The sequence below is a fragment of the Saccopteryx leptura genome, chromosome 2 (assembly GCF_036850995.1).
Source record: "Saccopteryx leptura isolate mSacLep1 chromosome 2, mSacLep1_pri_phased_curated, whole genome shotgun sequence".
NCBI classification, from domain to species: domain Eukaryota; kingdom Metazoa; phylum Chordata; class Mammalia; order Chiroptera; family Emballonuridae; genus Saccopteryx; species Saccopteryx leptura.
In genome coordinates, this window is record NC_089504.1 from 235,237,211 (window position 1) to 235,259,491 (window position 22,281).

General features: G+C 40.9%; 1 protein-coding gene across 1 annotated transcript in view; it reads right to left on the reverse strand.

Moving 5' to 3' along the window:
- The window catches only part of GRK3 (G protein-coupled receptor kinase 3), a 110,987-nt gene that overhangs the window by 39,317 nt on the left and 49,389 nt on the right, over nt 1–22,281 (reverse strand). The window contains exons 4-9 of the mRNA XM_066370607.1: nt 15,604–15,705; nt 13,729–13,803; nt 7,924–7,985; nt 3,889–3,940; nt 2,089–2,180; nt 324–423 (exon numbers count right to left, since the gene is read on the reverse strand). Of these exons, the coding sequence (XP_066226704.1) occupies nt 324–423; nt 2,089–2,180; nt 3,889–3,940; nt 7,924–7,985; nt 13,729–13,803; nt 15,604–15,705 (483 nt within the window). The remainder of the gene's footprint in view (nt 1–323; nt 424–2,088; nt 2,181–3,888; nt 3,941–7,923; nt 7,986–13,728; nt 13,804–15,603; nt 15,706–22,281) is intronic.

A 22,281-nucleotide genomic window follows, 5' to 3' on the forward strand; every position in this document is an offset into this window, starting at 1 on the left:
GTTGTTGTTATTGGTATGATTGTTTCTCTGCCTTCTCACCAACCGTATCCCACAGTGAAGTTAATCATAAATGAGCACTGAAGGCAGAAGGTAGCGGTGTTCCCAGTGATGGCTGCTAGTACCTTCCTAGCTCCCAATAAACAGAGATAATGTTTGAACTGGACACTATATTAACCCAGTGCTACGGTTCCCTGCTATAAATCCTAACTCACCTGAGAATCAGCTAGCCCCATAATTCACCAGAAAATGCCTGCACTTTAAACAAACTGTCTTGATATAAAACAAATACAAAAAAAGGGCAGTGCTCCAGATGGACTACTTACTCCCGTGCTCACAAGCGACAACATAATCCTCTCGTTTAAGGCTAATGTTTCTCCTTGTTTCATTTTGATCCTCTTCTTATCTAAGCACTTCATTGCATACCTAGAAACATAAACACTGTTGAAAAATCAACACTGAAAATACATCTAGACTGATTTGAACAAGGCACAGCAAACTGCGGGAAGTTTCTAAAGATTCGGGCAGTGTTTAAAAGAAGCAAATCTGCACCCAAGTGCCATGAAAAAAAGAAAATTTTATTACATGTATTAAGAAAGAGAAAATCCACTCCCCTCTCCAGGAAAGGGAACATACCCCCCCACACACACCTTCCTTATTAGGTGTGGGCTGTGCACAGTGACTTCCTTCCAGAGCACAGCATGGAGAAGGGGGAGGGTAACAAGAAACCAGGGTCACTTTAATAACACTTTAATAAAGACATGATGTGATAAGAATGACATTTTACCTCTGGGGTCTTCCTTCCGAAAGCCCATAACCCCAGTCTAACTGTGGGAAATCATCAGACAAACCGAAGTTGAAAGACATTCTACTATATGTCAGTTTTTGAGAGGTGAAATAACAAATGTGTATGAGGAGACAAATTGATATCATTTACTTCTACAACATCCTGCGACAGCCTATTCTAAATATCTCAACAAGCTGCAATGATAAAATAAAACTAATTTAGTGAAATGCACTAAGCGACAAGTATACTATAACATCTAGGGTCAAACAGTCCTCTGGGGCAAGTACCAAATGGGGAGGAATGCTTTCATAACAGGATTCTGTTTTTACAATAAATTATCTCATTTAATTCTCACAGGAAGGCAGGTGACCTTTTTTTATCTCTACAAACTAGGATGTGATGGCTCAGAGACATAGGCTTTGCCCAAGCCAGAGAGACAGTGTAAAAGTGACTCTGACCTAGCTGTGTGACGCCAGGGACCCACAATCCGAAATCCCGAAGCTATCGTGTCTCAGCACAAGGCCAGACTTCAGACAACTGGGTGCCAGGAACAGGGTTTACCCTGCCCACAGGCCCACAGCAGGAAAAAGAGCAATGGGCACAAACTGAAGGTAAATTTCAGCCCCCACCTAATAAAAAACATGCCAATTGCTGGACCAGGACAGACAACACAGAGGCCGAAGAAGAACCCCACAGAGACGCTGGGGCAGCAAGGGGGGCAGGCACTGAGCTAGGCACCCTAATTACTCCTTCCTGCACTGACTCAATGACTTTACAAACCAATATCACAGACTGTTCTCACTTGCCCACTGATCTGACATGCCTGTCACTTAACCAAACTTGCAGGTTTTAGTCTATCAAATCATACTTTTCCATTCTCTTTTGCCTTCAGAGATATGTTCACTTAAACTTCTTCTAGAGTAACATAAACTCTCCCCTCACTTCAGAATTCCATGACTCATTCCCAGAAGACGCTGACACCCGGCTGATGTGCACCTTATTGCCTCATATCAACCTCCCATGAGACAAGTGACTGAGATGAGTGACGGAGCCCCATGACCTTGCCTCTTGCCCCAGGGGCATCCACCGTCCTCGTCAGCTACTCATCTGTGGAACCCACATCTCCTGGAATGCTGAACTGCACAGGCTAAATTGTGGGTGGCCACCACTGAAAAGAGAATATCTGTTTCTTCAGGAATGAGATCATGGGCTCCCAAAAATCTCTGCAAGAATTTTCTTTGGATGTAAGCAGAAGATCCCCTTGATAGTCCCTGAAAAAAACTGCATAAGCATCGAAAACTCACATTTTTCCAGTGTCTGCTTTCCTGCAACCGTACACCTCACCAAAGCCTCCCCGTCCAATGATCCTGTGTACGCTGAAATCATTCATGGTCAACTGTGAATTCAGGATACGAAATAGAAACATACAATGGCATAAAAATGATGATGTAAAGATTTTTTTCTATACAAAACATGCGCAAGTCATTAAAATGGCAGCTCTGAGGTGGGGACCTGCCATTTCCATGACGGGGCTGCACGAGGTGGCAAAGGCTTTCTAGAACCTCCTGCTCCACCACCGGAATGTGCAAGGTAGAGTCAGATGGGAAGATAACAAAGTGGGAACCAAGTTAGATTGCTTTTCCAATCTCATAGATCTTGGATTACAGACTCATCCCCTGAAGTCAAGCGATTGTGACATTTCCAGTCAAAATAAAAAGCAACGTCAGCGACTCTGAAGCCAAAAGTTTGGGAATTACTCAGCAATTCCAGGAACCATCAATGTAGCAAAATAAGTCCCTGTCAAGGTCATCTGTGTTTTCCTAAGAGTGAGCCATACGATCAGAAAACCCAACAGATGCCGGCCATGTGAATTTTCTATCGGTAGCATCAGTGAGTAGAGAACTCATGCTGGGCATGTGAGCATGAAACAAGACTGAGTGTGAGCTAACTATATAAAGAGGCTTTATTCAGAAGCACTTTCCTTTTGCTAAAAAACAACTTAGCAATGCCCTGCTTCATACAGAGTTCTAACAGCATTAGACAGAGCAAAGGCAGACAGACAACCCACAGTCATGGTAAGATGCCGCTGGACAAGAGCAAATGTCTACTAGTTTACAGATCCTGGCAAACTAAGGGTCAGATTCGTGGTTTCTCTAAATACCCCCTTAAAACACCATGTCTGCAGTCAGGCAGGGGCAACTGGCCCCAAGGGCTTCAGGCTGGATACACAGCAGACATGGGACATGAGGACAGCAGGCCTGCTGAAGGGTCATGAACATAAGGAAGAGCCACCGCAGATAGAACGGATTTTTAAAAATGTGTTACTGCCTCTCGCTTCCAAATCCTGCCAGGAAATGTGACGAAAGGGGAGGTTAAAAAATAAAAAATAAAAACCCAACTCCTCTTCCAATAGGCCCATTCAAGTAAAAAACACCCCCCCACACACACAAAAAATCCAGTTGATAATTTCTTTTCCCCGGTCACAAGCCTCTGTGAAGGGCGAGCAGGAAGGAGAAGGTGAGAGAGGCTGGACAAAGAAAGGTATGTTCTACAAGTGACACAGAGATCGCATCCTAGAATTATGGATGCTGGAAGCTAAAAGAAGATGTAACTCTAGGGAAATACATGGTAGAGAGTAGCCAGGGTCTAAGGACTGCTTTAGCAGTGTCAAAATAATAATAATAATAATAACAACAACAACAACAATAACAACAACACTTTGGTCTAAGAAAAGATGCCATCGTTTTTATTACACAACAATACCTAACAAGACAGCAGACAAGGGTGTATAGGAATGACATTTGGTAGACTTGCATTTTCACCAGTATTTCCATTAAAGGGTCGTTTACTGCTTAAAATATCCTTTCTTAAATAAACAAACACATCCTTATAGGGATATGAAAAAAGAGAATTAAAACCTAACTTGTTTACAGCAGGGAAGGGAGGGTGACGTTTCCTACGTAAAGCTGCAAGGACATTTGCTCAGGCCATGTGTCACCCTCGGGAGCAGACTTCACAACCAAGTCTTTTCTCACATACTAAAGCCAGAGGGAGTTTTTATTTAAAAACAAAACAAAACACACAAATAAAAAAATGATACTCACATGGATATTTAATTCTATGTTTTTCCACTGACAAAATCTAGTAAACTTGTCACTAAAAGAGAACATAAATAATTACTAGAAAGGTAAATATCAGATTAACTGAATTTAGAGAACAATGCTGTAACATAAATCAGAATTATACTGTGTACTTGTTTTACTTCTCAAACAGAGTAAGTTTTATTTTTTTAATTTATTTAATTTAATTTTATTTATTGACTTAGTGAGAGATGAAAGGAAAGAGAGAAAGACACAGGAACATTGATATATTCTTGTACGTGCCCTGACCGGGGACCGAACTGCCACCCTCTGTGCTTTAACAACTGAGCTATCCAGCCAGCACCAGAGTAAGTTTTCTTAAACACGTTTTTCATAATGTGTGCACCTATTGCCTTCATTTTATGATTCAAATGAAAAGCATCACATTTCTCCTATAACTGTCATTATGCTACAGGAACATCTTTATCTTAATCATCATTGTTCAAAGAAAAATAACACAAGCCACATACATAATTAAATTTTTTATAATATATTTAATTTAACCCCAATATATAAAAAATAATCATTTCAATGTGTAATCAGTACAAAATCATTATGGAGAAATTCTATACTCTTGTTTTTTTATTAAGTCTTTGCAACCTGGTGTGTATGTTACAATCATAGCCCCATGTTATCATCCAGACTATCACATCTCGAGTGCTCGACACTGCTTATGGCTAGTGGCTATCGTCCTGGACAGCAGCTCTAAATGACAAAAAAATTAATGCTTACAAACAACTATAAAAGTAGCAGACACTCTAATGTGCCAGGCTCTAAAGGCTCATATATGCAATCCAACCCTCTATGGGCAGACACTATGTTGATAACCACTTCACAGCCAAAACTAAGACATGCCCAAGGTCACATGGTGAGAGAACGGGTAGACTAAGATTTGAACCCAGACCAAGTACTGCCTCTCAGAGACACAACAGTGTAGGAGAGGAACCCTCAGACTAGAATCAGAAGATACCCTATGTCACCCTGCAGTGATGTGCTCTCAGATGAGTGCTTTTCCATCTATGAAGAAAAATATCTATTTAATAGATACATCATTTTCTTATTACTTTTTTTTATTAACAAGCAACATATCTACAAGGTGTTTTGATTTTTTTTTAAAAAAATGTTTTCAAGGCCCTGGCCGGTTGGCTCAGCGGTAGAGCGTCGGCCTGGCGTGTGGGGGACCCGGGTTCGATTCCCGGCCAGGGCATATGGGAGAAGCGCTCATTTGCTTCTCCACCCCCACCCCCTCCTTCCTCTCTGTCTCTCTCTTCCCCTCCCGCAGTGAGGCTCCATTGGAGCAAAGATGGCCCGGGCTCTGGGGATGGCTCCTTGGCCTCTGCCCCAGGCGCTAGAGTGGCTCTGGTCGTGGCAGAGCGATGCCCCGGAGGGGCAGAGCATCGCCCCCTGGTGGGCAGAGCGTTGCCCCCTGGTGGGCGTGCCGGGTGGATCCCGGTTGGGCGCATGCGGGAGTCTGTCTGACTGTCTCTCCCCGTTTCCAGCTTCAGAAAAATACAAAAAAAAAAAAAAATGTTTTCAAAAGAGATGCATTCTAGATTGAATAGTCCTGAAAAATCAAAGAACATTCTTGGTGACTTGGATTTCATCTAGTACCAGGTATGATTTCTCACACATAAGCAGTGTTCAGGGTTCTTTGGATGAATGAAAAAAAGGCAAAAAGGATGAGAGGGAGGGAGAAAAGAGACAAGGCAGTAGTTCTTATGAAGTACAACTCATAAGTACTATCACCATTATAATAAAATGCCTCAAGGCATCCAAGTATCCCAGTTCCCTGGGGGTTTCATCTAGTATGCCTTCTCAGGGTCATTTAACAATATTTCCGAAGCTAATAATCAAACTGAAAATCAAAAGCGGAAGAACTTTCCGTAATTACATAGCATCTTTTTTCAGTGAATCTACAATGACTTTTTTATGAGTGTTTCATTGATTCGCCTAACATCTCAATGAGGTTGGTAAAAGAAAACTGTATTTTGAGATTTCAAACAGTTTTTTTTTTAAAGTATGGTGAGAGCAAAATGCAAAACCACACTGGGTATACTCCATATTTATAAACCTATGACTGTTACTGTGAAACCCACGTGGTGCATTGGGCTAACACCCCCTGGGGTTCAGAGCTGGCAACACGGGTGGTGCGTTAGCACATTTTACCAACCAGCAAACTAGCTAACAGCCAGGGAGAGAAGTGCCCTGCTGGCCAAGGGAAGAGGGGTGGGGAAGAGCGCGTGTCTCTAACTCCGATCCCTGACTTGGCTTTAGACTGCTGAGCAGATGAAGTTCATGACACAAACATGGCTCACGAGCCTCACCTGGGAGAGGAACAGCCTCCCTCCCGGATGGAGCTACCTGGAACTGAGCCCTGTGTCCCTGCTGGGCCTCAGGAGACGGCAAGAGAAGTCCCTGTGCTGCTGGAGGGTTACCGTTATTGTCACAGTGTGGTATGGCCACCTAGACACGGCCTCGCCCCCAAGGCCCTCGGCGCACAGCTGGTCCTGGGGATGGTGAACGTTACAAGGTTCTCTCTATGGACTGTCCATGCTTTCCAAACCCCAAGCTCGAAATTCTTGGTCTGATGATGGATATTTCATACCAATTTGAGAATGAATTAACATAAAAAAGCACCCAAAAAGGTATGGTATATACACAAATGAACAAGTGGACTTTAAAAATCATCTATTTATATAAAATAGTAAATGTTTTAGGAAATCCAGAATTTCCTAAATGCTTGCCTCAAATGCAAACAGCCTCCTGTGTGTTTCCTGTGATGGTAGCAGAGACTGGCGCCCTCGGCAGGAGAACATAGCCATGCAGGTTGAACCCCTTCCTCAACTTAAATGACCACCCTCTACTCTCCCTTGTCCCCTAAGGCTCACACGAACGCCAGGCTGACCCAGAGTTGGGAAAGATCAGATTTGAGAACCAAGAGCAATGGAGTGGGCCCTGAGCCAGCAACCCATCCCCTCGGTCTGAGGCAGCTGCTTTTGGGCCAAGTTTCTGCTCCTACTCAGAGCAGCGTAATTATTTGTATGCACATTCATTTCCCAAAGTACTGACTCTGCTCCAGGATAAAATTATCTCTTGAACTCTAGTAGAACCAAGACATGAGTTTGTTTTTTTTTCTAAATCACTTGAACATGCGGGGGGGGGGGGGGGGGGGGGGGGAATGTAATGAAGAGCATTTGTTCTTAAAGGGCAATTATGGATGGAACAGCTGCAGGCAGCTCCCGCAATGAGGCGCAATCGCCGTGTCCACTGTCCAGAACTTAGCCGGGTGTGTGGAGAAAAACACAATCAGGGTGAGGGCTGATTTGGTTTTAGAAAGTCTGATCCCCAACAGTTCATCATCACAGGCAAATCCTCCAAATACGGAAGAACTGACTGAAAAGCTGATGAGCTGGACGCTTTTACAGATGTCACTGACATGTTTCAGAATTTTCTGACAATATTCTATCGCCTGAGTAACCCAAAGGGACATGTGTGTTAGGTACAGTAACAACATATGTGATGACATATTTACTGTACCCTTCAAACTCTACTAAAATCAAGCACAGGCTTGTCCCACTTTGGGAGACATGATTTCAAAGTCCAAACAAACAAAATAGATAAATTATGTAGCTGTGCTTGCATTAGTAAAGGTGTCCCAATACAGTACTTTTAATATTGAGGTTCCCTAGCCTATGTAAATTTTAAACTATTTTGAAGCTCAAGAACTAAAAGTCAAGGAGACATTCAGATACACAAATCAAAACTATAATGTGAAGTATCGAGGAAAGAGACTACCACAAAGCCTAGCACAGAGCCCATGGTCAGTAAACACTTGGTGAATGAATAAATTAACACACAGCGTTTGCTGGGTTAAATTGGGTTATACCTGCACAGTACAGGATTTTATCTATATACTACTATTCTAATATAATGTTATATGTTAAATGTATCTCAATAAAAAGATTTTATACACACACACACATGCATAAAGTTTCATACCTTTCCAAAAATTTTTGAAAAATGTTGCCTCGTAGACTTTCACAAATTTCTTCTATGTATGGCTGGAAAGGAAAGAAAAGATATTCCACACTGCATAAATAGAAATGTGTTTCAGTTAAAAACAAACAGGTGAGACTCAGACAAGGTGAGGTTCGGAGTTTCGCACTTCTCCCATGGCGCCTTGGACTTGCCCTTCTCAGCACCTGTCCAGGTGTCACTCACAGAGGCATATGCATTTATTTAATCGTTACCTACTTGATGGCACAGTCTTTGGAGGTAAGGACAGGTCCACCCTGTTTGGCATTATATCCCCACTGCAAGTCACAAACACTTCTTAAATGACCAGAATTAGCCCAGCGGGTGTGTGACCTGTGTGGTCTCATGGAGCTCCACGCAGAAGAGCACCAAGCTTTGCTGTCACCATCATAACGCTCTTAATCATTTCTGAACAAAGGGCTCTTTTTATTTTGTAGTGAGCCCAGTAAGTTATGTAATGCATCATGTAGATTACTACTGTAAATTATCAGCATTATTAATGAGTTTAAAGACTAAATGCTAGGGGACCCATGGAGCAAAATTTTTTAAATTAACTATTTTTCTTATTGGTTTTTCACCCCTTAGAATCACAGAGCTAAAGGTGACCTCAGGGGGTGAGGGATGGATGAGGGGAAGGTCATCTGAATCCTCATTTTGTACATAGGCTGTGGGCAGATCCATTGCTAAGGTCTGTGAGCAAGATCATGGCTGAACTGGGATTGAGGAAAGGCTCCCGGCTCCCCTGTGCTGAACTTTTCCCCTACAGGGAACAATCTACTTCCATTTCATTCCACTTTACATATTACCAAGTAAACAACCTGACTTTTATTTTCCATAAGATGAACATTAAATCAAGAACTACAACAATAGCAAATGCTAACATTTCAGTTTGGCATAGAATCAATTAGATAGATTTGTCAAATATCTTGATATCATCCACTCACTGAATAATGCAAATTTATTTTTTTCTGTGTCTTCACAGATAATTTTGAACACTTAAAAAATGGGAAGACCAGACAAAAACAATCCAAGACAAGTGATTAAGACCAGGAAGTGCGCAGAAGCCACAGTGACCAAACTCAGGCAGTGAGACAGCCACAGCTCTCGGGGGCCTCACTTCCTGCAGCAGAAAGGAGACTGGGGCTGAGACCACTTCCACCACCGCACAGGGCTAGCACTGTCCTGGGCAGGGACTGGGCTGGTCACTAAAGCCAGATGGACTTTGTCCCCTCCTGGCAAAAGGGAAAGCTGAACTCTCTCTCTGAAGCTCTTTCTGACTCTGAAATCTTAGGATTCTATGATGACATGTAACATTGATCTAAACTAAGTCCTCTACGGGCAAGACTGAAGGCCACGAATCTCGAGAGGTTCAAAAGACATCAAAAGATAAAACAGATCAAGGGTTCAAAGACCTATAAAAAGGCTAAAATTGTATATCACAGATTTTTCTATTTATAAAAACTATATTACTATTTTTCATATTTTATCAAACATCCCATACATTCTGCTAATGAAGTAAGAGACAAAGGTTACTAGAAATTCTTAAGACTGAGTATATACACCACATTGCCACTTTTCAACAAAAGAACCACACAGTATTACAGTATGCCAGGTAAGCAGTGCAAAAGCCAGAGTTCAATATGGGTTCATGAGCTATTTCACCTCTCTGATTCTCAGTTCCTTTAACCTGTAAAATGGGGGAGCCATAGCTAACTTGCAATGCTGTCATGAGAATTTAGTAAAACTAAGAATGCTGAAAACCAAACACAGGGCCTGGCAAATTTTAGGCACCTAAATGTAAGCCAGGACCCCTTCCAACCTTTGTTACCAAATGTGCCTATGCAATTATTTACTTCTAACATCAATTGTGCAAACAAAAAGAATAAAAAACATTTTGTATTTACTATCAGAGTATTTTTGTTTCACTCCCTTCTTCTCCTTAATAAGAAATATCAACTCAGGCATCATATTTCCTGATTTCAAAATCTTTTGTAAAACTACAGGAATCAGGCCTAGAGTACTGCTCAGATATGGCAAGTGTGTGGGCTCGATTCCTGGTCAGGGCACATATAAGAATCAACCCACGAGTGTATAAATAACTAGAACAACAAATTGATGTTTCTGTCTCTCTCTCTCCCTTATTCTCTCTCTCTAGAATAAATAAATATTTTTTTAAAACCTACAATAATCAAAATAGTTTGGTACTGACATAGAGAACAGACCTTATGGATCAATGGAACAGAATAAAATCTAGAAATAAATCCACACATCTACAGTCAATGATTCTTTGACAAGGGTGCCAAGAACACACAATGAGTAAAGGATAGTCTCTTCAATAAATGGTGTGGAAAAATTGAAGAGCCATAGGCAGAATGCAAATGGATCCTTACCTCACACCATATACAAAAATCAACTCAAGATGACTTCAAGTCTTAGACTTGAAACCATACAACTACTAGAAGAGAACACAGGGGAAAAAGCTTCTTAACAATGGTTTGAGCAACAATTTTTGTGGGTAGCATATCAAAAACTCAGACAACCAAAGCAAAAATAGACAAGTGGGACTGCACCAAACTATAAGGCTTTTGCATGGCAAAGGAAACCATCAACAGAGTGCAAAAGGAAATTTACGGAATGGGATAAAATATTTGCAAACCATATATCTGATAAGTTAATATCCAAAAATATAAGAAACTCAACTCAATAGCAAAACAAAACAATTTAAAACCTGATTAAAAAATGGGCTAGGGATCTGAATAAACATTTTTTTCAAAAGAAGGCATACAAGAGACTAACAGGCATATTAAAAGTGTTCAACATAACTAATCATCAAGGAAGTACACACCTAAACCACAGTGAGATATCACCTCATACCTGTGAGTATGGTTATTCTCAGAAAGACAAGATATAAGTATTGGTGAGGATTTGGAGAAAGCACAACCCTTGTGCACTGTTGGTGGGAATGTAAACTGGTGAAGCCACTATGAAAAATAGTATACAGGTTCCTCAAAAATTAAAAATAGAAATACCATATCATCCCGCAATCCCACTTCTGGGTATTTATCGAAGAGTTTTCTCCACTCCCATGTTCATCACAGCACCATTCACAGTAGTCAAGATATGGAAACAACGTAAGTGTCCATTGATGGATGAATGAATACAGAAAATGTGGGAAGGGATATACACAATGGAAATATTATTCAGTCCTTAAAAAGAAGGAAACCCTGCCATTTGTGACAACATGGATGAATATGGAGGACATTACGCTATGTGGAATAAACTAAACACAGAAAGACAAATACTGTATGATCTCACTTATATGTGGAATCTAAAAACGTATTCATAAAAGCAGAGGTAGAATGGCTGGGAAGTGGGGAACATGGGGAGATACTGGTCAAAGGGTACAAAGTCTCAGTTGTGAGAATGAGTAAAGCTCGGGAGATCTAATGTGCAGCATGGTGACTATATCAAGAAGAGTTGATCATGTTTTCATCACATAAACAAAATGTAACTATAAGAGATGATAGATATGTTAATTAGTTTAATTGTGGTAATCATTTCACAATGTATACATGTATCAAAATATCACATTGTACACCTTAGATTACATACAATTTCTATTTGTGAATCATACCTCAATAAAGTTGGTGGGGGAAGAAATTTCAACTCAAAGGATGTCACCCAACTGTATGGTTAATGGCCCTTTGTATACAGGACACCCAAATGTCTAACTTATTTTTTTTTTATTTATTCATTTTTAGAGAGGAGAGAGAGAGACAGAGAGGGAGAGAGAGGAGAGAGAGACAGAGAGAGAGAGAAGGGGGTAGGAGCTGGAAGCATCAACTCTCATATGTGCCTTGACCAGGCAAGCCCAGGGTTTCGAACCGGCGACCTCAGCATTTCCAGGTCGACGCTTTATCCACTGCGCCACCACAGGTCAGGCTAACTTCTGTTTGGACTTTAATATGTTCTGACGGTGCACATCTTACGGTGAATTACAGTAATACACTCCCTATTTTAACCATTTAATAATGACTATTTCCTCCACCTTTGAAATAAGAATCTATTCTATAGCTATTTTACCAGAACATTATTTTAATTTATTTTTCCATGAATAAACCAGTAGTGTTTCAAATGATTCTAAAGGAGTAGCTTCTAAATGGCTATTACATAAAGGCATAGAATAATTGTGGTGGTCTTTATATCTCACCTGAAACTTTAAAAAAAAATTTTTCCATTGATTAAGAGCGAGAGAGAAAAAGAGAGAGAGGGAGAAGCATCAACTTGTTGTTTCACAAAGTTGCTCCATTTAGTTGTGCACTCATTAGTTGCTTCTCATATGTGCCCTGACTGGGGACTGAACATGTGACCTCAGTGTGCAGGGAGGACACTTTAATCACTGAGTCACCCGGCCAGGGCACCAGAAGCGCTTTCTTATTTGTGCTACAAGAAAAGCTAAATCAGAGCTGTATAAAGTCCATAAATGGTGAGGTATAATTCAGCAATGTTAACTGTAACGGATAGCCTATCTGTGAACCACGTCAAAGTCAGCTGAAAATTGAAATTGGCAATAAAATATCATGGAGACAACAAAAAGCAGATATTTGTGTTGCACTTTTTGAATGGAAAAACTCTGGTAACAGCTAATGTGTACAGGGCATTGTGACAGCGGGTCCAGTGCAAAGCAGCTCAGGTGCACCATTCTCAGAGTCCTCGGGGCCCCATCTGCAGGACAGCCCACCGTCACCTCTGCTCCACAGATGGAAAATGTCAGGAGAGGTGCAGGAGGTGGCCCAGGCTTCTCAAGCCAGGTCACTGACATCAGAGCCCAAGTTTACAACCCACTGGACTACACAGAAAGGCACTGCAGCTTAAGAAGAGGCCGTTTATTTTGGCAGAAAGGTTAACACTTGATGTGTTCTGTATCCAAACATCCTAAGAGCCAAGTCAGTATGTTCTCTATAGAATAATTAAATCCATTTTCATAAATAACTCAATCCTATCCTGAGGCACCAATGCAAAACTCAACGTACCTCTCTGTAAATGGCTGAATGATTCAAAAAAGATGTTAGTTCTTTTCACTTAAAAAAATCATTACATTACTTAATGATATTCTTTCCTATTTCTTTTAATTCACAGAAATGTAAAAGAGTACATCATCCATTTGAAAATGTGGCCATGCCATCGCAAGCTGTCACCTCTGCAGAAAACACACAGGATGGCAAAGGCTTTGGGAGGAGGAGAGCCCGTTACATCTAAGGAGCAGAAAATACACAGGTCCACTATCTGTGGACCAAGTTTTCCAAGTCTTGTAATTTAAATCTACAGGACTGTGGTTTGTTGTGTTGCAAATACAAGGAGCCAAGGTTAAATCCAGTTCCTCAGACGTGATGTGAAGGTTGTCCCAACATTCACTCTTTATTCTTAAAAATAAATGTGTCATCTGAGGGATAAAACAAATCTTGTCAGGTCCCTGGCCCCACACGGTGCCTGGGTGCCAAGTGGGCAAAGGCTTTTCCTTCCAACGTCTTCCTTGATTTATTGAAAGTTACTAGAAAGTTCTAGCGGCCTGTTTCGGGAAAGCCGTTATGGAGGATGTTGGTAGGAGAGTACATTTCAGAGAGCAGACAAGCAATACTCAACTTCAACTGCTCCTGATAGACCTCCCGATACCATGTCCTCTAGTACCTACACACACGGAAAGAAAATGCCACCCAATCAATGGTTAGGCCAACTAGATAGATTTATTCTGAAATGCTTTTAAGTTACCTGAAAGAGAGTTGTTGTCACTTGTTTCTTGGATAGATGGCTTTGTACATGGTCCACAGCTTGCTTTGAGAATGGCTTTTAAAAATAAAAACAGTATTTTTTTTCAAAAATTATAAAACATGACAAACCTGTTACACAGTATCACAACATCAATTTAACATAACAATTATTAAACAGTAACCTAGAAACATAAAAAACCCACATTATATTAACATGCCTCCATGTTGGGAAGAATGGCAAGTATGGAGGTAGCTAACGATTAGCTGATGTGGTCCTGAAAGCACGAAATTTCTACGAAATTAAAATTTCTATGAAAGAGAAAATGGATGCCTGCAAACACGCCTAAGAAGTAAATGGCAGGATCACAAATCTGAGCCAGGTGGTAAAGGGCTCTAGGTTCAGGAAAGTCCTGCTGTGACCACAGCAGAGGGGAACTGGTCCTAAAAGAATGAAACTTATTACCTGACAGGAATTACAAACTCAACCCTCCCCCAAACTTCATATTACATCTTCAATAATGCACAATAAGAAGAATGGCTTAATAAGCATATCACACTGCTACAAAGCCTGCTCAATTACCGAACTCTATGAAAACTAAGTTTACAGAGGCTTTCCCAGCGAATATCTGGGTTCCAAGGTTCAACCATTCTCCAGCAAGGCACACAGCGCCAACGCTTCGCTCCAGCTCAGAAATTCTCTCTACCACAAGGTAGGTGGGTCCAAGGAACAGTATCACAATTACGTAACAAGAGGTGTCATCTTTAGCCACTACAGCTATACAAATGTCAGTAGGAATTGTAAACAATACAATAAAAACAGAATCACAAAACTACATCACTATCATGACAAGCATTGGCCGAAAGAACGTACTGCGGTGAGGGATATATTGCGTATCTAAGGTGTCCAATACAAGAGCCATTGGGCCACATGCAGCTACTGAGCACTTGAAATATGGCTTGTGAGGAAATTAGAAATTGATTTTTTTAATTTATTCATTTTCGATGAGGGGAGAGAGAGAGAGAGAGAGAGAGAGAGAGAGAGAGATGGGGGGGGGAGCAGGAAGCATCAACTCCAATATGTGCCTTGACCAGGTAAGCCCAGGGTTTTGAACCAGTGACTTCAGCATTCCAAGTTGACGCTTTATCCACCACAGGACAGGCAGGAATTGAATTTTTAATTCCATTTAATTTTAAGTAGTTTAAACAGCCACATGTGGCCAATGGCTACTATACCAGACACAGCAGGCCAGGAATGTGAGGTCATTCCTTTGGAAAACCTCTTAACGTAAGTTTTAATGTAAAGAGATTACATGGTAAATTTTTATTACTAATTTTTCCACTCAATCCTGGTAAGATAATTTCCTAGAAATCTAGTTTATTCCCATGACCTAACTGAACTGTTTATCCGATTTGGAAGCAAAAGTTTTTTATCATTATTTAACAATTAATGAACATAATTCATATAATAATTACAATCTTCCTTATTAATTCAAAGAACCCACTTAAGACTTATGTTTATCAATATCTGATTGGTCTAATTGGGAACATGTAACTAAATTAAAAATAATAAAGTTTAGTTTCCTTAAGAAAGTCTAGAATTGAGACTAGCCTTTTCTTCGATTGTCCTGAATTACTTGTTTCATTTCATCAATTTTTGCAGCGCAAGTATCTGCTTTCTGGAGATACATTAAGAGTATATGGCACAATGGACACTGTATCGGTATTCGCAGGAAACAAATGACAAACAGAAGAAATGGGTTCCCTCCTGGATGGGTATCATTTAATTTTGGAACACCTTCCTCCTATTTTACTTCCATTCTAGAAACACTGCAGACTCTCATATAGATCCACCCCAAAGTAACAAAGAAATACTTACGTGTGAACAAGACAGCAGCTCCTTCATGATATAGGTATCATAAATTTGTCGACTTCTACAAAGGCGATCCTCGTCATTATCAAGCTTTTCATATTCTTTTATCTAGATGTTCAAAAGTTACCATTGTTAGGCATGCCTCCCCAGAAACTTACTTTATTCAGAGACATTACTTGTCTTGGGAGAAATCGCTTCCACCCAAGATCGTGCAAATTGTGGAACCCGCTATTCCACACGAAAAAACTGCTTCTAATGTGGTTATAATGAAGATGGGATAATTTAAACTCAATGTGAAACCTACAAATGGAATTTTTCTTATGATGAGCCTCATCACTAAAATTTAGAAACACAACATTGGGAAACAAACACTGCCATGGTTACAATTATCTTATATGTACTCTACCAGTCATGGACCACTCACGCCTGCCAACTCCCCTTTCCAAAAGCACAAGTTACATTTGGCTGTAATTCAGTTATGAGGGTTATGATGTAATTCTTGCTCAACTAGAGCACTGCAAAAACTAACAGGAGAAAATATACACATTGTCAAGGTTCCTGCAAAGAGGATTTTTTTTTAAATCAACTAAATATTTTAGAAAGGCACCACCCATAGGTTAAACATTGTAACTTTATCTGCACTATTAAAGCTTACTTCAAAATGGTATACATTGCTAACTTCAGGGAGGTAACCGGACCAGTGTTAGCGGGGGCCAGTAATGAAATGTGCTTTAGAAATATGTGTCTTACATGGAAATGGCCCCAGTCATTCTAACCTGATAACGGAAGCTCTGGATCAGAGCGGAGTTTTAATTTCTTCACAGAAATACTGTTAATCCAAAAGAAAAAGAGAAAATGAAAACACAGATGAAACAGGGAGCTAGCAGGAAGACCGCTAGCAAAGATCTTCAATGCGATGACTAATTACTACACACGACAAATTGGGAGGGGAAATGTTTCCAACAGGTAGCCAGCCATTCTATTGAGTTACCTGGTATCTGAGTACTTTTTTTTCTTGAAGGATAAAAGGTGGGGCTGACTACTCCCAAGGGAGAGTATAAACTAATGGAAATAAAAGTTACCTTTTTCCTTTATAGTCTGGATTTGGCAGTTCTGAAATCAAAACCAGTAAACCCCATAAGGATTTCTGGTAACCAGAGGGGTGTGCAATACTGAGGTCCCATCCGAGGCCTCTCTGCTCACACAAAGAAACTACCAGATCATCTTACACGCCCTGAAACACTGAGACAGCTGAGAGTCACACGTCTGTATCTGCCAGGGCTTAGAAAGGAGTCTTCTTGGAACAGATAATAAAACCTGACATAAAAAGGCAGGCAGACTAGGGTAGGTTCAGACCCCGTCCAAGAGGAGGAGACTTTTCATGAAGACGCGATCCAGCAATAATCAAAGGACCTGGGCTTAACCAGCCCGAATTAATTCAGGACAAGTCAAACATCAGGCAGATGCAACTGTGGTGGCTGCAAGGCAAGAGAAACCGGCCACCAAAACCAGAAGCAAAGTCAAAAAATAAAGTTAGGATTCTGGCTCAGCTGATTGCTTTTGTTGTTTTGTGCTAGCCAGGTGAATGCCAGACGCTAGGCTAAAGCAGGTAGACTGTTAGTGAACCAAAGACCGATGCTTCTGCCTACACGTCTGAACAAATTCAAGGAATAATAAGCCTTTGTGGAAATATCATCCTTGGAAATAAGTGAAATGAAATGTAAGTCCACATTCTAGGGGAGCTAGAAAGCAGGTTGACACCAAGTTAAACAAATGCTGATTCTATGAAAGCTTTTCATGAACTGTAATGACCCAGTTATACCAAGAATTCTAGCTTCTAAGGCAAATGATACTATAAACCACAATACTTGCTTCATCAAGAGCCTGTGCTTTATAAACTTCAACTTGAACAACCAAAAATGTAACTCTTACTACGTAAAGTAAGAACCTCAAGTATCTGTGGCTATCATTCAAAATTTACTGTTACCAGTAAGATCACCAATTGAACAACATGCAGTCAACTACCAGCGAGCTCTAGACAAGATGTCCTTATTGTAGCATAACATAGAAAATGCCACCTCTGCCCTGGCCGGTTGGCTCAGCGGTAGAGCGTCGGCCTGGCGTGTGGGGGACCCGGGTTCGATTCCCAGCCACGGCACATAGGAGAAGCGCCCATTTGCTTCTCCACCCCCCCCTCCTTCCTCTCTGTCTCTCTCTTCCCCTCCCGCAGCCAAGGCTCCATTGGAGCAAAGATGGCCTGGGCACTGGGGATGGCTCCTTGGCCTCTGCCCCAGGCGCTAGAGTGGCTCTGGTCACGGCAGAGCGACGCCCCGGAGGGGCAGAGCATCGCCCCCTGGTGGGCAGAGCATCGCCCCTGGTGGGCGTGCCAGGTGGATCCCGGTTGGGCGCATGCGGGAGTCTGTCTGACTGTCTCTCCCCGTTTTCAGCTTCAGAAAAATAGAAAAAAAAGAAAATGCCACCTCTAATTCTGGCAGATAGGTTGTCCTGGCAACCTAAGTAGGCAGACTTCTGGGTTCAAGGTGCAAAGACTTTCCCTACAGTAGAGCAGAAGCATCGTCACCAGTAATAAACATACATTGGTCTTGCAGTCCCCTCCTGCCTCGGTAGTTACAAAGCTCACAGCAGAACACGGAGCCTAAAGATTCAGAACCCTAAGAGCAAGCACTTCTGGTCCACAGCTGTTCCGGTCTCCACCTTCTCACCACCTTTGCTCCACAACCATTCCGGTGGGATGGTCTACACAGTCACTTGCGGCCTCTGCCTTGCCTACTCAAGCATCTCTCTTTTGTCCTTAGCTCCACTAACTTCTCAACAGCATGCAACTGAGCTGCCACTCCTGCCCTCCTGGAAGCTTTCCTCTCTGACTCTACAAGGGTCTGCCTCTGGCCCCTCGTCCTCAGTCTCCCTCGGTAGTTCTTCCATCCCCGGCTTGACTTCTTGATACCTCTCGCCATGCCTCAGAGCACAATGCTGGGGCACCCCCTTTCCACCCACTATATTCTCCTGGGGTAAAGCCATTCAGTCACAGTGTCATACACACGTGTTCCGTGACTAAGTCTGGCTCCCTAGGGCTTCCTTGTCCCCCTGAGCTCTGCATTCTAAGTCATTAACTACCTATTTGACATTTCCACTTCCTCTCTGCCCCAGGCAAATGGGCTCTTCCCCTTGTCTTCTTTATCACAAAAATGAGTAAAGCCACACTCCCAGGAGCTTAAGCCAAAGAGGAATAATCATCATCGATTCTACCCCCACCACCCATCATCTCCCAATCATCAGCTGATCGTGTTGGCGTCACACTCAAAACAGATTGTAAACCCAGGCTATGCTTTGGGAAATAGTCAGCTAACTGCTGACAGAGTCATCCTCCTGTGGAAAAACAAACAAATTCTGGACATATACGACACCCAGCTACACTGAGGCACTGGAGTGACCAAAAGTACACTTGGGGAAGGGGCATCAGACAGAAGCTGGAAAGTAAGAGAGGATACTCCTGGAAACAAAGGGCCAGAGGGGAAGAATCTAAAATTCTGTGTATATAAACTGTCAAAATCTCTGCTGGGCCCCATAATGACATGTGAACACAGCAGACACAAAGCAGTCCAGATAAGGCTAAAAAAAATAACAAGATTCAGTTGCTACCCGTTGTATGAGAGGACAGAGTTTGAATAAGCCAAACTTATAAACCAAAAACCAATACCCTTCGGGGAAGAATACAGAGTCTAGCTATCTACAATATATCAATAGCAATGTACAAGAAACATTCTAAAATTATTCTACATATGAAGAAACAGGAAAATGTGCCCCACATACAACAGAACAGACCATAAATGAAGACCAATCCAAGATGGCTCTCATGTTGGCATTATCAGACAGGGATTTGATGCAGCAATTATAACTATACTCAAAGACAAAACAGAAAGCATAGCTGCAATGAATAGAAAGGCAGAAAGTAGCATCAGGAAAATATTAACTATGAAAAGAACCAAATGGAAATAAAAAACACAGTATCTTAAATTAAAAATTCAATCAAACATAACTGCAGACTAGAGATACACAAAGAAAAAGTCAATGAATTTGAAGATAGATCCATAGAAATTACCCAATAAGAACTATAGAAAGAAAAACTATTTGGAAGAAAACAGCTGAAAAAAGACATCAGTAATATTTAAGATAATATCAAAAAATCACATATGTATATAAGTAGAATCTCAGAAGGAGGGTAAAGAGAGATTAAGGTAGAAAAAAAAATTTTTTTTAAATAATGGCCCAACTTTTACCAGATTTGGTGAAGGGTATAAATTTACAGACTCGAGAAACTGAGCTAATCCCACAAAGGACAAATACAACATCTAAGATTACTAAAATGCAGAGATTGTCAGAAATGGGAGTGAGGATAGAATGGGGTAAGCAGACACTTTCATATCTGTCTAAAAGAAATACACTTTATACTATTAGAAAACACTGAAAGTGGATAGGAAAAGATATATCATGATAACAATAATCATAAGGAGACCTGAACTGGCTATATTAATATTCAGGGAAGTCATTTTCAAGACAAAAATATTACCAGCAATAAAGAGGAGCATTTCATATAAAAATATAACAATCACAAATGTATATGCACCTAATAACAGAGATTCAAAATGCATGAAAAAACTGACAAAAAATAATACTATTCCACAGTCAAGAGTTAGAGATTTTACATCTAGTTTTATCAGAAATTGACAGAACTAGATATGAAATCAGTAAAAATGTAGAAAAAAACTTATCACATCAGCCACTTTGATCTAATTGATATCATAAAACATTCACCCTACACTCCCGTTTTAAAATTTTCCATAGGCTTGAGAGTAAAATCCAAGTTTGTGACTCTGGCCCCAACCATGTCTCTGAACTGTTCTCACACTAGCCTACCCCTCCTACCCATTACAGCACACCACAACGATCTTTCAGTTCCTCAAACAAGACAAGTTATTTCTCACCACATTGGGGGCTATGTCTTAGCCATGATTTTAGTCTAAAATAGTCTCCCCACACCCACCCAGTTCCTATCTTCAAAAGACTAGCTTCCTTGTCACTTGAGTTTCAGTTTGAATGCCACCTCCTCAGAAAGCCAATCTTTGACCCATCACCCTAAAGTAGCCACCACGTCACAGTACATCAGTTTTGAGTCCTTTTTGAATCACTGCATAAGTTACTATTTCCTGATGTATTTCCTATGTTTTGAACCTCTTTTGAGTCACTGTAAGCAGTTATTACTACTTCCTGATACATTTCCTGTTTATTTGTTACTTTTTCTTTTTGTCTGTCTCAACAAAAAAAGAAACTAAAAGACAGCAAGGACTTTGCCTTATCTTGTTCATCCAAACAATGCCTCCCAGCATTGGTGTTTTGATAAATATTGGTTGAGTGAGTGAAGAAAATTGTACATAGTAGCTTCATCTCTAATCTGTTTTTTATGATTTGTTTTTAAATCTAAGTATCATATACATATTTTTATAAGCTGCCTCCAAATCTAACTGGAACAAACAAGTGTATAAACCAACACACTGAGCAATAACTATGTGTCAGGTGCTGTTCTGGTGTGTTGCCTTCACATACAACCCTAAGAGACAGGCACTGCAATCACACTGATTCTTAGTTGTGGAAACCTAGACAGAGATGCCAGACAGCTTGCCCAAGTTTATGCAGCCAGTAACCAGTGGAGTCCAAATCCAATCCCAGGCAGTCTGAGTGTAGGGCTAGAACTCTCATCCACTCTGTTATCCCATATATCTGAATAGCATATTATAGATATGATGCTTTAGAAATCAACTGTCCACCCAGCATCTTATTTGAGACACAATTAGCCTGTCTAGTAGCAGGAGATAGTCACTAATGACATTTCATAGATGAAGTAACTGAAGCTCCATAGTGAGTCCTGATACTGTGAACTCCTCATGTATAGGAACAATGTACTGATTACTTTTTCAAGCTCCAGAACTGAAACTAGGGAGGTGCTTCTGAGTTTGCTCAGTGATGGGCTCCACATCCCACAGCTAGTGAGGGACAGCTGCCCCTGGATCCTAGCTGGGCCTTCTATGAGTCAAATAACGGTCAAGATGAAAAGACTGATCCCACACACACGCAGCAAGCATGTGTTAAGAGTTACACGTGAGCATTACAGAGAATCAATGGTGTAAAAACCAAGGGAGTAAGCAACACAGAAGACTGGGACAGCTGTACAGATGGACTTGTTAGAGAGGATGAAATTAAATTTAGAATTTAAAGTGAGTGAGGTCTAGGCTTTCCACAGGCTGAGAAGGGGAAGCAGCACTCAAGGCTGGGGAGAGGACATAAGTAACAAAAAAAGATGGAATGGGCTCAGTGAGTTTGGAAATGTTGGTTACTGGAAGTTCTAATTAGGAAAGTAGGGAAAGATAAAGAGAGAAAGGTTAGGTAATAACTAATAAAATATGTGAATGTCAGGATAAACTATTAGGACTTTAACCCAAAGAAAATGGATAGCGTTAAAAGTTTGGGGTCACAGAAAAATTGAAATGCAATGTAAAAAATAAGACATTTTAGAAATCTTAACAAAAGAATTTTCCAGGGATTGGGGTCATAAAACAACAATCAGAAACAATCAGGTTGATAAAACCAAGGAGTGCGGGTAACTTCAAT